The following is a 15,492-nucleotide window of genomic DNA, read 5'->3' as shown; positions in this document are numbered from 1 at the left end:
TAGAAGAAATTTGCTTCCCGTAGACACACACCTCCTTTCTTTCCCAGCCTCGAGTCTAGGACCTTCTCAATAGTTTCGCTGTTATCCTGCTGCTCGTCGGCTCCTTCCCCAGTCATTTCAATGAGGTCGTCGGAGTCTGTCTCAAAGTCATCGTCTTCCTTGTAACTGCATGAACAAGAGTGCTGGATAAAGGAGCCTTAAACACCACCAAACAGAACATCATCAAAGAACCACACTTTTGGCTCCAACATGTTGTTTTAACATCAGCTAAAGTGGGCTCAAAGTTCTTTTTTCTCCTAAGTAATAATGCCTGTCCATAGAGAACAGCAGGAAGGCTTACTCACAGTTCAAAATAAAAACAGACTACACTTGTAGTGATTTGTGTAAGCAAGACACACACAACTCCAAGGACACAGCTATGCTTTTGTTTGGTGACATGAGATCATGACTATATAAACAAGGGAACAACTACAAAGAAAATGCACAATAAATGAAAAAACAGTTACTGTTTCATTAAGCAAAAAGGAAGCAGTATGTCTAAGACTAAATGTTTGAACCGGATAGTTTGTCTCCTGATGACAAGAATATGAAATTTAAGTATTCTCAAACTGCTGAAAACTTCCACTAACATACTTCCTGGTAATAAAATACTAAAATGTCACCTCCCACCATATATAGACAAATAATGGTTTGGGAGTCACATGAGAGAAAAACACACTATTGAATGTACAACAGCTGCAGGAGGAAAAAGTGCCGAACTATACGTTGGCATACTCAGCGCCTAGTCCTAGCTGTGGAATCATTAACTGGACAAAGGGATAGGTTAGTATCTATCTCCAGGAGTTAGCTTCACCATCTTTAAGTAGACCAGAAGAAACCTGTGTATCCTCTAAAAGAAAATGAAATGCCCTTCGACTCATATAAAGTAAAATACTGATGTTTGCATGTGTCCCTTCCTCTATTTTATTTCCTGTTAGTGCTTCATATCCTATTAGTAAACTATCACGCCCGAATATGTAATCTGATCCCCAGGAGAATCTGATTAAAGGAGTGATTTAGAAGTAAGAATACAATCCAAACATCTTTCCTGAGAAAGGATGATTATGAAATGAAGACAGTATCACTAAGTCATCTCGATAGAACATCAACCTGAAGCAGTTTTCTTTCCAGGAACGAAGGCCTGAAATGAGCCACTGCTATGCCTTACACATTCCCACTGGCCCACACCATTCCTTCTGCAAGAACTTTGATCAGATTTCTGAGCACAGCCTCCAGACCCGGGTCATTACTTTTGCCTATCAGATGCAACATCCTGGACTTACCAGGGCCAAGTTCAAACCAACTACACTATCACCCTCAGACTAATGAAAGACTTCTGGGGCATCACCCACCTAACATTTTTAGCCGCTCTGCGACGAGTCTGCCTTTTAGGAGCTTCGTCATCTTCATCATCGTCATCAGAAGAATCCTGCCTTTTCCTCTTTCCACGCTGAGTCTTAGGCTGCTTTTTAACACGAGCTTTGGGCACTGTTCTAAAATGAGAAGAGAAAAAAATGGCAAAGTTTTCACTCTATCCGTTGGTGTTTATTTCAAATCTTTATAATTTCCCAGAGCAGCAGTACACACATGAATTAACCTGGGGAGTGTCAGAAATTTATATTCCTGGGTCCCAATTGCTGAGATTCTAACTGACTAGAAAATTTGCATTTTCAACATGAAAGTGTTTCTAATGCTGAGAATCCTCAATCACATACAGGAGACACAGTGGATTCTCAGACATTGGTTCTCAACTGTTCTTCAAGGTTACCGGACATAAAAATACACATGCAACATGTTGCTGATGGTACCTCGCCCAACTCACAAATGTTTAACAATTTTACTTCTGGGAATTGCTTAGATACATACAAATACAGGCATAATAAGGTATTTACCCTAGTATGGTTTACAGTAACAAAAAATTAGAAAAATGCTAAGTCTTCATCAACTGGGAATCAGTTCTTGAACAGAATACTAGGTAGGTAGCCCCCCCCCCAAAAAGCAGAACTTTTCCATGTACTGATAGGAAAAGATTTCCAAGAGAATGAAAGAAAAAATGCAGAACAAGACACATGAAATGCTACCTATATAAAAGGAGCAAAGGACAAGAAATCACTACACATGTATTTTTGTTACATAATATACCTGGAAGACAACCTAAGAGTGCGCGCACCCTGCCACACACCAGCGGAACAGGCTGAGGAAACAGTCCCATGCGTGACTCCCATGCACAGCCAGGACCAAGGGCCATAGCCTGGGCACTCCCGGAAGGAAATCCCCAAATACGCTACCCATGGTATAAAGGTAAAAGGACAAAGAGGGAGATGGAAACCCACAATCCTGTCTGTTCCTCTTGTACCTTCCATTACCAAAACTACACAGACAGGTGACCAGGGATTCAATAAATGACGAGTAAGCTCTGGAAGAGAAAGCTGAAGTGGCTTCCCAGTCCTGTGAGCTTAAACTTGGACAAAAGGAGACCAAACTCAGATGATGAATTTCCCTGCTGGGGTGGGGGCTGGTGTACAATGTCCTAAGTCACAGGTAGGCAAATGTTTTGCTGCAAATGGCCAGAGCATAAATATTTCTGGCTTTTCCAGACAAGAAGCAAAATTGAGGCCACTACACAGGCACTGACATAACATGGGAAAATAAATTTTCACACAATTTTTATTGACAACACTCAAAATAATCATCACTCAATACACTTTTTGTGATACACATCTAATGAAAAGAACAGAATTCTTTTTGTAGGAATAACATTTCACTTAATTAAGGTTCAAATTTAGTGTTCCCAATCATCAAACTATAAATGTTTATCTATAAAAGCTATACTTAGCTTGCAGGCCATACTGAAATAGCTGGTGGGATATAGTGGGCAGTAGTTTGTCAACCCCATCCTACGCAACAAGGTACACTTCCCTGCAATCTCTCTCTACCTCCTGCCTTCCTTTATCCAATACCAGTACCTCTGTTGCCAGACATCTGACCAGAAACCAAAGTTTCCTGCCACCTCGGCTTGCTTCCTTCTCTGCACAGATTCTCTGCTTAATGTTAGATTCTAAGACCAAGGTAATAAACAGTGAAGCCTGCTTTCAACAGGCAGTGTTTTAAACTTAGGAATTACCTCTCCCAAAAACAGCCTGTACACTATTCAAATACACAGGGAGCCTTTTATAAAAGCAGAAAACATGTCCACCCCTCCTAACTAGCACGCCATGGGGTTACGAAACAGAAGCTTTGTTCTGCGTGACATACGATACAAATAGTCAAACGTGAGCGTCCCCATCATCTAATCACTTGCTAACAAGGTAGCCTGGCAAGAAGTGAAAGCCCAGAATCACAACATGTCGTATCCCAACAATCAAGGCTGTCGTTCTAGCACTGCATCATCCTTCTCCACCTAACAGAAATTAAGTGCCACCAGAGCAGAGATGTTCAAGCAAACACTGCACCTTCTGGGGACAGGTCTTCTGGCTTTCACTTTTTTTTGCTCTGGTTCGCTCTCTGCACTGGTGCCTTGTTCCTGTTCATCTTCTGAAGGCTCCCGTTTCCATTTTTCTCTGTGATCAAAAGCAAAGCAAAATGATTTTTTTCTAGAAGAACTCCTCAAGATTGTTTAAGCTTGAAGAATCTGACAAAACCAATTTCAATCAGATTCTCCAAAAGGCAGAACATGTATATTTTAGGCATTATGGCTAAAAAAGGTTTATTCTAGCTTCATTTAAATTTTGGCTGTGTTCCTTCCTGGACTGTGTAGTATCTATTCCTATGTTTTCTCTGGTGACAAAAATAAATGAAAATGGAAACTAAGGAAGTATTTCTTAAACTATTCTGGGGGAAAAAAAAGCTGTTAAATCTCTCATAATCTATTTTTATTTACTACTATCATTGAACAGATTGAAGCTGTAATATATACTAGACTAGTGCTTCTCATATTTAAGATGATCAGAACTACCTAAAGGACTTACTAAAAGAAATTTCTGGGCCACAGCCACAGTTTCTGATTCAGCAAGTCTAATAAGAGGCCTAAATATCTGAATCTTAACAAATTCAAAGGTGATGCTAATATTGGTTAGACTCATTCTAGAACTACTATACTAGTTATTTTAACATCTTTAGAATATATTTGATGAAACAGTTCCTAAAATTATTTTTCACTGATAAATCTACCACCAGATAATCTGTTCAATGTAGTTTTTAATAATTATTAGATACAGTAGGTGTTCCTCTGCTCCTTGAGATCTTAGAAGGCTTTAAAGAGCCATATGCTTTAAAGAGCCATATCTTATAGGTCTCTCCTACCACCCCAGCCCTTTTTAGGTTTAAATACCAAATACGGGACTTAGGCTCATTTCTAGGAAAGAAGGAAGAACATATAGCCACCGGGCATGAAATATCCAGGGGGAAAAAAAAAAAAAAAACCACACACACTAAACTCACAGGCAAGTATCTGAGGTTTGACAAAACAATCACCACTGTGTCTCTGGGTCTGTGACCAGGAAATAAGTTATTTTAAAGACAACTATCAGAGAATCACAAAGTTAAGTCAACATTCTTCATAGGAGAATAGGTCAAAGGAATAAAGGAAGCTTTTTGCAAGAAGGCAGCTTATCTACCAATTCCTAAGAATCTTCCTAGAAAGTGGAAGAGCTACCCTACTCCTGAGTGAGTAGAGACTCTAGGAAGCATGAACAGGCAGCAGAGCACTTCCATGCACATTACTCCAGCTCCACGGCACTGTTTGTTTCATATCCATTTCCCTTGGCGTAGGTGATTGCTTCTGGGCAGGGCCACTTCTGTTCATCTTTGTACCACAGCTTAGCACAAAGGCAAGCAAATGGAGGGAGATACTCCTTTGTTAAATAAATAAATAATTAAGAATGAACCCTATCAGTCTAACAAACAGGTAGGGTACTTTCTGGAAGCAGACTGCTAAGACACTAAGTCCTATTAATATTGCCTAATATCCTTCTTTCTCTCTTTTAAACAAAGACCTCCTACATCTAACTACACTCTGGGCACCTTAGTCTCCTTCCCTAGAACTTAGTACAATAAACATTTGCTAAGGAATCAAAGGAATAGAAGGGGATGGCCACGAAGGAAGATGTCTCCAGGCATCTCCAGGGGAGATTGGCACATGAGGCTGTGCTCTTCCTTGGACCAAGTTCAGAACAGTTTACCCCCTGGAAAGGGCTCACATAGTCAAACTGGAGATGTGGTTTCACAGGAAAGAAGCTTGAAAGAACACAAACTAAGATGTAAGGGAGAGAAGATCAGATGAGAAAGATCCACAGTCAAATATTAGTTATAATTTACATAACTCCACAGGAACTGAGAATCTCAATCAGGGCAGCTAAGGAATCCACTTCTACAACTCTGAGAGACTAAAATGGCAGTCAACTTGACAGAATCAGTGTTGAGGCTTGAGTTTTCCAGTTAAACTGCAGGTGTATAGACTTCTGGACAACCAGGAAGACTCAGAATCTTCCAGTATGAGAATGTACAAAAACGGAGCAAAACAACTGGCCCAAAGGTCTCCTCCTAGAGAAGGAAACTAAAGCCCAGTTGAGAACAAGCTGTTTGGCATTTTTTATCAAACCTCCAGCCTTCCTCCTCTCAATCATAACCCGCTGAAGACCACAGAATCAGGAAAAGCCAAGCTTACACATTCTGGGAGGATCTGAACAACTGAAGGCTTAAAAGGCCTAAATGAGTTAGTCTGTACAAGTATTTGAAATTTGCTAGATTATTTTTAAAAAACTTTTTAAAGATTTTATTTATTTATTTGACAGAGAGAGACACAACAAGAGAGGGAACATAAGCAGGGGGAGTGGGAGAGGGAGAAGCAGGTTCCCCGCCGAGCAGGGAGCCCAATGCGGGGCTCCATCCCAGGACCCCAGGATCACGACCCGAGCCGAAGGCAGATGCTTAACTCCTGAGCTACCCAGGTGCCCCTATTTTAAATTTTATTTTAACTTTCAAGAACAGGGGGAGAAGTTAGGATCAGTGACACTAAGTCACCTTGCATAAAGAGGAGGTGAGAAGAGTGATCAGTTACAAAACGATTACTATTACTTCCCAACCTTATAGATGTCAAGGGCTCTCCTAGAGCACTGGTGTCTTATAGATAATGCAAATTTTAGGAGGAGGACTCCCTGACTAAGCCATATATTAAAAGTCAGGCTACAATGAGAAATTGTCTAAAATATAGATTGTGATTGGGATGCCTGGGTGGCTCAGTCAGTTAAGTGTCTGCCTTCAGCTCTGGTCATGATCCCAGGGTCCTGGGATTGAGTCCCGCATCGGGCTCCTAGGTCAGCAGGGAGCCTGCTTCTCCATTCCCTCTGCAGCATCCCCTGCTTGTGCTCTCTCTGATAAATAAAATCTTTAAACATAAATAAATAAAAGATTGTGATTAAAAAAATTTTTACACGTCAAAGGAGACTTGAATTGCCAGATCCAGCTCTAAGAGGGCATCAGCGGGATTCCCTAAGAGGGAATCAACAGAATGTTTTTTACCAAAATTTTGGGAACTGGGGAGAAAAATACTAAGATTTGGCCACTAAGGCCCCAAGGCAATGTAAATAGACATGAAAAAATCAGAATGCAAGCTAACTAGGTGTAGTTTTCTTCCTTTACTGGAAAAAGGTGTTTGGCAGAACACAAACCCTGAGACACAAATCAAATCTATGAAGGAGGGAATGAACAAAATTCCTTTGCAAATAAAACAGGCCTGAACTCTGGCCAAGAGTCACTGAGGGTTCCTACTAAGTATCTCTAAGACCCAAAGAAAGGGATCTCTTTCTCCTCTACTGTAGAAGGCAGGTGAGGAAAAAAAGGAAAGAGCTGTTTAAACTTCATTTATTTTTAGTACATTTTCCCAGAGAGAACACCTTTCAGGAGCAAATTGCAATGAAGGAGGAAAATCTGGGGCTAACAGATTCTCCTCCACTATGTCACGAGTTTGTGATCGAGTTCCAACTCAAAGCACTGGAAAGAAAAAAATAACTATGGTCACAGGAGAAAAACTTCAAGTGATTTATAGCTAACACATTTTTTTTTTTAATTACAGTTGGGAGAAAAGGTTCTGGAACCATTCTAGAGTGGTTTGAAGCACTGATGGGACCATAACAAGTCAGCAAAAATCCCATACATTTCACAAATTTGGACAACATTAGTAAGTACGGCATGGAACACAGTTCAGTTATCAAAATAGGAGTGAGTTAAACACAAAAATTTTATTAGTTTATATGACTAGGTCAGGGGTTACAATCTCAAATATCCACTGGGCCAGGTAAGGACTGTAAATGGGATCAAATGGAGAACCCCGAGTCCATCAGGTTAAAAAGACCACTGTTACAGCGGTCAGCACTGACAGATTTTTCTCAAAAGCAGCTAGAAATCTGGATTCTTGAGCACCATTTCTCAAATTTTTAACGTTGCCAACAAACTTGAAAAATGTTTTCAATATTGTACAGAAGCATTACACTGTATAACTTCTAAATTTTTAAAATGCTAATTCACATTATGACTCTGGGGAGAGTTAGTCCCTTGTGAGACTCTATTCTTTAAAAATGCCAAAGTCAAAAAAGCAAAGAAGTGTGAAAGCACTGTGAAAGTGCTCTAAAGAAACCTGACTACTCATACAGTATCTAACCCTAGAAGGGACCCTGCAGTGGAGGTAGGAAATGTTTTAAGATATTTTTGGGTCAATTGACAAAATGGGAATATGAATTAGACAAAAGTATTTTAGCAATCTTAAACCTATTTATATTAAAACTACCCTGTACTTATGAAATAGAGTATTCTTCGGGGCGCCTGGGTGGCTCAGATGGTTAAGCGTCTGTCTTTGGCTCAGGTCATGATCCCAGGGTCCTGGGATGGAGCCCTGCATCGGGCTCCCTGCTCCGCAAGAAGCCTGCTTCTCCCACTCCCTGAAGCTTGTGCTCTCTCTCTCTCGCTATCTCTCTCTCTCAAATAAATAAAAAAAAAAAAATCTTAAAAAAAAATAAGAGTATTCTTCTTCTTAGGAAATCCACACTTCAGTATTTAGGAGTAAAAGGCCATGATGTGTGTCAATCTTAGTCTTAAATGGTTCAGAAAAAATATTACGTGCATGCATATATTAATATATACAAAGAAAGCACCCACAACAATAAAGCAAATGGGGTGAAAGTAGTAACCAGTGGGGCGCCTGGGTGGCTCAGTCATTAAGCATCTGCCTTCGGCTCAGGTCATGATCCCAGGGTCCTGGGATAAAGCCCCACATCGGACTCCCTGTTCCACGGGATGCCTGCTTCTCCCTCTCCCACTCCCCCTGCTTGTGTTCCCTCTCTCACTGTCTCTCTCTGTCAAATAAATAGATAAATCTTTAAAAAAAAAAAAGAAAAGTAGTAACCAATGGCAAATCTGGGTACACAGGCATTCCTTGTACTATTTTTATTCTTATAACTTTTTTTAAGTTTGAATTAAAAAGAAAAGTTAATAAAAATAGCTCCTTTTAAAAAACTTCAAAATCTGTGGTACAGTCTGAAGGGTTTCAGAAAAGCATTTCCCTGTGCTAATATTTCAAAATTTCCACTCTTTGAGTCTCTCAATTCTGAAATCCATGTGCCCACACACTAGGTTCTGTTAAGCTTGCTCAGATCACAGAGGGCCCCCTTTAGTGCTGTGCCTTCCAATTTGAGTCTTAACAGCTGTAGCACCTCCTCCAATTAATCCTACTAATTAAACTGACTCAAGAGAAGAGCTCCCCATAAGCCCCAGTACTCACCTGCTGCCCAAAGGATGGCAGGAAGTGAGGCTAGCCCAGTGCCCCCAAACAAACAAGCATGATGGGGAACTCCACAGCTCTCAAAAGTTCCTAAGGAAGAGCCTGGGGTGGGGAAGCAGCCTTACAGAAGATACACCCGCCTACAAGGAACCTTAGTTCTACTCAGCAGAAGGAAGGCCTCTGAGGGCTGTCAACTTTAGAGAACTCTCAGGATTGACAGAAGGAAATAACTACAGGCGCCAGTGGGTTTCTGCACAGGTTTTCAAGCACAGCACCATTTAGATCCCAGTCAACAGACCAGAAGAACATAGCTAAATGGTGGAGAAAAGACCACGTGCATGGACTTCCCAAAGGCCCCCAAAAGGCCATTAGACCCAGAATAGCTTCCCAAGCAGGCCATAGGACTGAAGTAGAACAAAAGCCTTCTAAGATGCCAAGAAGTACAGAAGGCTTGCCTAAAGTTTTTCCTCCAACTCTAAGTATTTAAAACACAAATGAAAATTGGATGTGCTCTGGGGAGGGCCATACTAAATACCTTAACTTTTCCTAGCACAGTTTCCAGCAACCCTGTTAAGAGTTTTGGAAATGAGAAAACAGGTTTAAATAATTCTAACTCCTTTGCCTTAGGCCAAATAGTTATTAAGGAATACTAATATTTTAGGACAGAGAATATATATAACTGGGGTTCTATTTTAATAGGCACCATGGACAACTATTTACCATGAGAAACCCCTGAATTTGTCTGCCAGGTTTTCAATATCTGTATTTTCAAATGCAGCCCCAAGGAGATGGGCTGTAGAATACAGATTGTCAAGGAGATCCAGACCCCCTCCCAAGGATGATTTTTAAATTCTAAAATAAATAAATAAATAAATAAATAAATAAATAAATAAATAAAATATTTTTTCACCATAAGTAGAATTTGTAAATTTTAAATATAATGAATATATAATCTATGTCCTAAAGGAATTTCACATAAGCCCAAGAATTAAAATTTTCTGGCTTGTGAACTGCAGTATTAAAATTATACAGTAACAACAGTGTCAAATTTCATACTACATTGGGTGTCCAGTCCAGCCAATATAATTTTGCCACACCCACATAAAGAACACATGAAAAGGAAAAAAAGCCAATCTACATTTGTTCCTTGTTCAACCAGAACAGAATTTGTGCACATTTTAAAGAAAACCACAACTGGGCTAATGGGCTAACCAGGTGGGACAAGCTGTAGCCCAGCCCATGTGGGACACATACAAGACGGGGTCTCTGAGCTTCGAGGGCTGCCGAAGTAGCGGGGCACAGTGGACAGTGGCCCACGACAGCAAGAGGGGCAGCAGACTCTGGGACCCGGGGTGGACTACCGCACAGCAAAGGCAGTGCCACAGAAGTGGATGTGCTCAAAAACCCTGGGTGAAGTACGTGCCCCATGAAAGACTTACTGTTTCTTCAGCTGCCTCTGGCCTCTTCTTTTTGGGCTCCCACTCTCAGACCCGCTACTTGCCTTCAGTGTGTGGGGGGGGAGAAATGATCACAGACTTTAATTCACAGTTCTTAGGGACGACACGACCCCCTGGTTCAACAATCTGCTCCATAATAACATTATTCAATATGAGCTTTCAGACAAAAGAAACCTGTGTTTGGTGGTGCTCACTCTTCTTTTCCTTTGAAAATTAATTCATTTATTATAATGGGGTTACCTCTAACACCAGGAAATATTTCTCTCGGCTTGACTTCTACAAGGGCGCGGTCCAATAAAATTCTCTGTGATGACAGAAATGTTCTGTATCTGCAGGATCCAATCTAGTAGCCAGCAGCCACGTGGGACTGCTGAGCCCCTGAAATGTGCCTAGTGCGACTAAGGAACAGAATCTTTCCTTTAACTGGACTTTAATACGAATTTTAAAAGCTACATGTTAGTCGCAACCATATGGATACTGCAGATCTAGAATATCATGTGAAAATGCCACAACATTTAGTGTGCCATTAAAGGTGGTGACCTACTGATCTATTCCATTTTAGACTCATTAAAGAGCACGTTCAATCACGAGCCAACAGTGCTCTGCTGATAGCACTAGGCCAAGGGAAGTTTATGGTCAAAAACATCTGAACAGCTCTTTTCCCCCAAAGTTAGGCAAATTGGCAAATATTCCTATTGCTGTTAGTCCTGTGCCCTACCAAGAATATGTTAATTTATATACAAAAGAGGAAAAGAGTGACACAACTATGTGACTGGTTGTAACCAACATGGCTCCGGAACCTAGTCCTAGACATCAAGGAAAAAGAAGGCTAAGGTAAACCAGCTCAGAGGTCATTCAAAAGAAAACACCATGAAGGCAATATGGACATTACAGTCAATTAGATCTGTATAGTACATTTACCAAAATCCCACCCCCAACTCATTAACCTCTGGATATTAATATTTAACTTTGTTCAAAAGGATGTTACATAGTTAAGAACAGCAAAGTCCTCCTAAGAATGCAGGAAGGGCATTTCACTGAGACACACAAGAGCATCTCTTCAGAATGCAGTCTATAAGCCTAATATAGAGGTAAGAATTGACAAAAATACCAAACGAACTGAGAAAGGTGAGAAAAGTCTGATGCTATAGAAACAACAGAACCCAGTACATAATACCAATTTTTAAAAATCACCAATCTGTTCAATCTCTCACAATTAGATCAGAGTAAATACGTGTGAAGTATTTTATACTGCACACTAAAAACGGAAAGCAAATTTAAATTAGTTAAAACACATTACTTAAGTTAAACAAACTCTCCTTCCTTTCTCAGAAAATAAATCTGAAACTACGTCCACTATTACATTTACCAAGCAAGTGACTCATTTGACAAAATCTAGATTTAGAAACTAGGTATTTTAAAAGGTAAACGTCTTGCAATAATCAATTTCACTTGAAATCCAGAAACATTAAAAAAAATGAAAATAAAAATGTGAGGGCAATTCTGTATAATACTCTAACACTCTACTAAAACATTCATTACGACACAATCTTCCCGGTAAACTTCTGTAAAAGCCACCTGTGGTTTTCCTTGTGGTTCTAGGTTGAGAGAGCTCGCATTAGAGTCACTTAACTCTCAGACATAAAGCCCAGTCATGCAGACGGGTACACACACACCAGAGTCGAAAAGGGTGAGGAAAGGTAAGGAGTTTAAATGTATCCCCTTAAAGCATTTCTTTTTCTTACCTCCTCCTTAATATTAAATCGTGATGGTTCTTGTCTGCTTCGGTTTGACCGCCTAACCCCATAAACATCAGGATATTCTTCCCACATCTGTAAAATTAACAGACCGTGTGTGAATCCTTTACTCTTGATCCTCCAATCCCCCATTTACTATTTTCCTTACTGGAACATGTATCTCCACCTAAGAAAATTCAAGTAACTAAATATCAAAAGGGTTGTTTTGTATTAACTTTGTTTAGGATAATAAAGTACCATTTGTATTATCCTGGAACACAGTGAAGTTTAACAACGCCTCTACTTTACTGAATGACTCTTAAAGCTACATGGCACACTGATTACTCGTCATTAAAATATAAACTTACAGTTAAGTAACACGGTAAGGCTTCCACTAAAGACAAAGTCTTCACTGATGAATTTTAAGTCCCTCATCCTTTCCAGTTTCAGCTGTGACTGCACACTGACCCATCTGGGAACTCAAAAAACAAGCAGGGCCCCAACATGTCTAATTAAATAAGAATCAGGGCATTTGTCTATTTCTTTAAATTCCTCAGGATGCATAACATGCCAGAAGCACACATATTGGGCATTTCTGACACTTAGCTAGAAGTTCCCAGAACGAGCACCACTGCCACTCTTTCTCTGGAACATTCCATGTTATTCTCCAACAGTAGTTACCCTTTGCTTGATTTTTGGGACTTGATTTTTAGTAACAATCCTCACTAGTGATCCAAAAAAAAAAAAAAGTAGGGACACCTGGCTGGCTCGTTCACATGCAACTCTTGATCTCAGGGTTCTAAGTTCAAGCTCTATGTTGCTTGTACAGATTACTTAAATAAAATCTTTAAATAAGTAGGCAGCTCTTTCTGCCCATGGGTCCTACTCTCGTACTTTCCTAAAACCATCTTTTTGCACCAGGAAGGAAGGAAGGAAGGAAGAAAGAGAGAGAGAAAGAAGAAAGGAGAGTTTAGTTGAGGAGAAAGGGCTATTTTTGACAATATACCAACATCATCTTATAGAAAGACTCAAATCAACAAATCTACAGAAAAAATGTAAAAGGCCCCGCCAACCTCTAACAATGAGAGTCTATAACCCCCAATCTCACTCTCCTTCCCACAGGTAACTACCACCAAGTATATCATGTGTTCTTTTAATGAAATCAGTCACACAGAGGCAAAATGAATTTGGACAGACTGTGGAACACTGAAATGAGGAAGTTAATAAACATGTAGAAGAAATGCCTGAGAGCCAAGATTAGAAATGTGGGTTTGTTTTCAAAATACAGGTAACAGCAAATGTCATGAAAATATTTAGAAAGTGAGGCCAGACGAGAAGCCACTGGCTGAGACTCATGAAGTGTGTGGAAAGTGGACCCCAAAAAAGACAAAATCGGTGAAAGACAACTCAGAAAAACAGAATGTCACTAAGGCAAGGGAGGATATTACCAAAGTGCCTTAAAAAAAAAAAAAAAAAGTCAAGTAAGCTGAAGAAAACCAAGGCCTCCAAAGAAAACAAGCAAAATGTTCCAGGAAAAAGCATTTTAGAACAAGAATCCAATTTAATCATATAATCCAGTGTTCTCAGTTTATAAAGGTGACAAATCCATAATGGCCTTAAAATAATCTCAGAGTCGAGAGGACAAAAAGTCCAACCAGAAAGAGTTAGGAATAACCAAGTAGCAGGAAATCTAGGTGACAGAGGCAGCAGAACACTGAACAAATCTGGAAGAGAAAGGAAGGGGGACAAAAAGGTTTACTCTAGTCATGACAACCCCGACCTCGACCCTGACCCCTTTTTGGACTTCTGCTAGAGCTATGAAATTTCTTTACTCAGCACAAGTATTTAAGGAGCTTTTTATAAACTGGGATGGCTAAATCATTTAAAAGACCACGAATCAGTTTTATCGTTTTAAAATATTAGGCATCCAAGCTCAACTGCTGGGACTGTATTACAGGATATACTGTAATGTATACACATTAACATCATCCTGAGTTCATCTCTGTCCTCTTGAGGGCTACAATATCTAATTCAACCCTTCAGTAAAAAAGCTACCATGTAAAGGGATGTGTATACAGAAAACAAAGAGTCTTCCGCAGAAGTTCTCATTTTAGAATAGTATCATTAAAATCACAATCCAATCATTCTAACTGGTTAGTACACCCATCCACGAGTTAACCTTATTATTTAACTTCTTGGAATTGACTGCCTTAACTTTGAAAGTATATTTTAATATTTCTGCCTGAAGCTGTACTTCTATTTTGAAATTCAGTCTTAGTAATGATTTCCCTTCTTTGTTCCTTTTTATTTTTTTTATATAGGATTAAATATATAAGGTCTTAAGACTTAACCGCTGTGAATCCTGATCGACACAATTTCAGTCAAGTTTTAGACACTATGTTAAGTAATGGTTTCTATGGTTTCCTTTCATCTCTGCAAGTAAAGAACTCTTCACTGCACAGATGAAAGTTATATCCACACTTTTTCCACCCACTATACTTCCTTCAAAAGTGTGTGGTGGTGTTCTGAAAAGAGCACCTGATCCAGATGTAGAGGAAACCAGGCTCTGACATTTACACTCTGAAGATTGCCAAGCAAAGCCTTCTGCTACAAGCCTGGGTAGTAAGTTTCTGAGTTTAGTGATACTCAGAGCAAAATCTCTAAGAGGAGCTTCTACACGCAGGGTCTTCTCGAATTCCTTCTTATGAAAGGTCCACAAACACACTGAGCTGGGAACACGGTACAGTACATGAGTGTCTGAAAGTCACTCCCCTGTTGACTAAAGTAGCAAGGACAGCTTTCATTTTCCTATCCCTCACAGCACATCTGTTGAAGCATCTGTTGAAGCTATTCCGCAGAACCTGCAGGTAATTTAAAATTGTACTACTACAAAAATCTCAGGGCTTAGATGAAGATTTCTATCTTAGAAAATAAAAATGGATTTAGCATAAAGCTTTTAATTTCATTAAGGCATTTTATCTTTAAATTTCTAAAAGAATATTCTTTTCTATTTTCAGTGACTGAAACACAATTGTCTCAAAACGGAATTTTAAAAGATCAGCTGCATTCTTGTAATTAGGCCAAGTCATTAATTTTTCCCCAAAAGGAATGCACTCCAAAGTTTGTGCATCAAAGAGAGCACACTATGCACTTGAATTTTTGCCTTTTTGCATTCTTTGCTAGGAGACTCTCCTCTGTTAAGTGAACCATACCTACACTGCCTAGATGCAGATACTTTTTTTCCTATGAGTATTTCTCTTCCATCCTTCAGATAAGAAAAACTGCCCTTATTCTTGAATTGTTATCATCCATCACTAAGCTTTACAACTGCATTCCATAATCATGTCAGTAATTCTCTCTGGTACTGTTCAGTATTGACTACTAAAATGTTAAAAACCAAAACTATAGGGGTGCCTAGGTGGCTCAGTTGGTTAACCATCCGACTCTTGATCTCAACTCAGGTCATGATCTCAAGGTTGTGAGATTG

General features: G+C 39.7%; 1 protein-coding gene across 8 annotated transcripts in view; it reads right to left on the bottom strand.

The window, feature by feature from the left end:
* The window catches only part of CHD2 (chromodomain helicase DNA binding protein 2), a 134,470-nt gene that overhangs the window by 78,534 nt on the left and 40,444 nt on the right, over positions 1-15,492 (bottom strand). For 7 of the 8 annotated variants that reach the window (XM_073882290.1, XM_025893172.2, XM_073882288.1 and 4 more), the window contains 5 exons: positions 12,015-12,101; positions 10,252-10,313; positions 3,492-3,599; positions 1,392-1,532; positions 32-165 (listed from right to left, as the gene is read on the bottom strand). In XM_073882290.1, the coding sequence (XP_073738391.1) occupies positions 32-165; positions 1,392-1,532; positions 3,492-3,599; positions 10,252-10,313; positions 12,015-12,101 (532 nt within the window). The remainder of the gene's footprint in view (positions 1-31; positions 166-1,391; positions 1,533-3,491; positions 3,600-10,251; positions 10,314-12,014; positions 12,102-15,492) is intronic. The other variant, XM_025893173.2, reaches the window with a different exon arrangement.

The sequence above is a fragment of the Callorhinus ursinus genome, unplaced genomic scaffold (assembly GCF_003265705.2).
Source record: "Callorhinus ursinus isolate GAN/ISIS: 27379988/994484 unplaced genomic scaffold, GSC_fseal_2.0 scaffold45, whole genome shotgun sequence".
In the NCBI taxonomy this organism is placed as follows: domain Eukaryota; kingdom Metazoa; phylum Chordata; class Mammalia; order Carnivora; family Otariidae; genus Callorhinus; species Callorhinus ursinus.
This window is presented reverse-complemented; position numbering and strand designations above follow the sequence as displayed.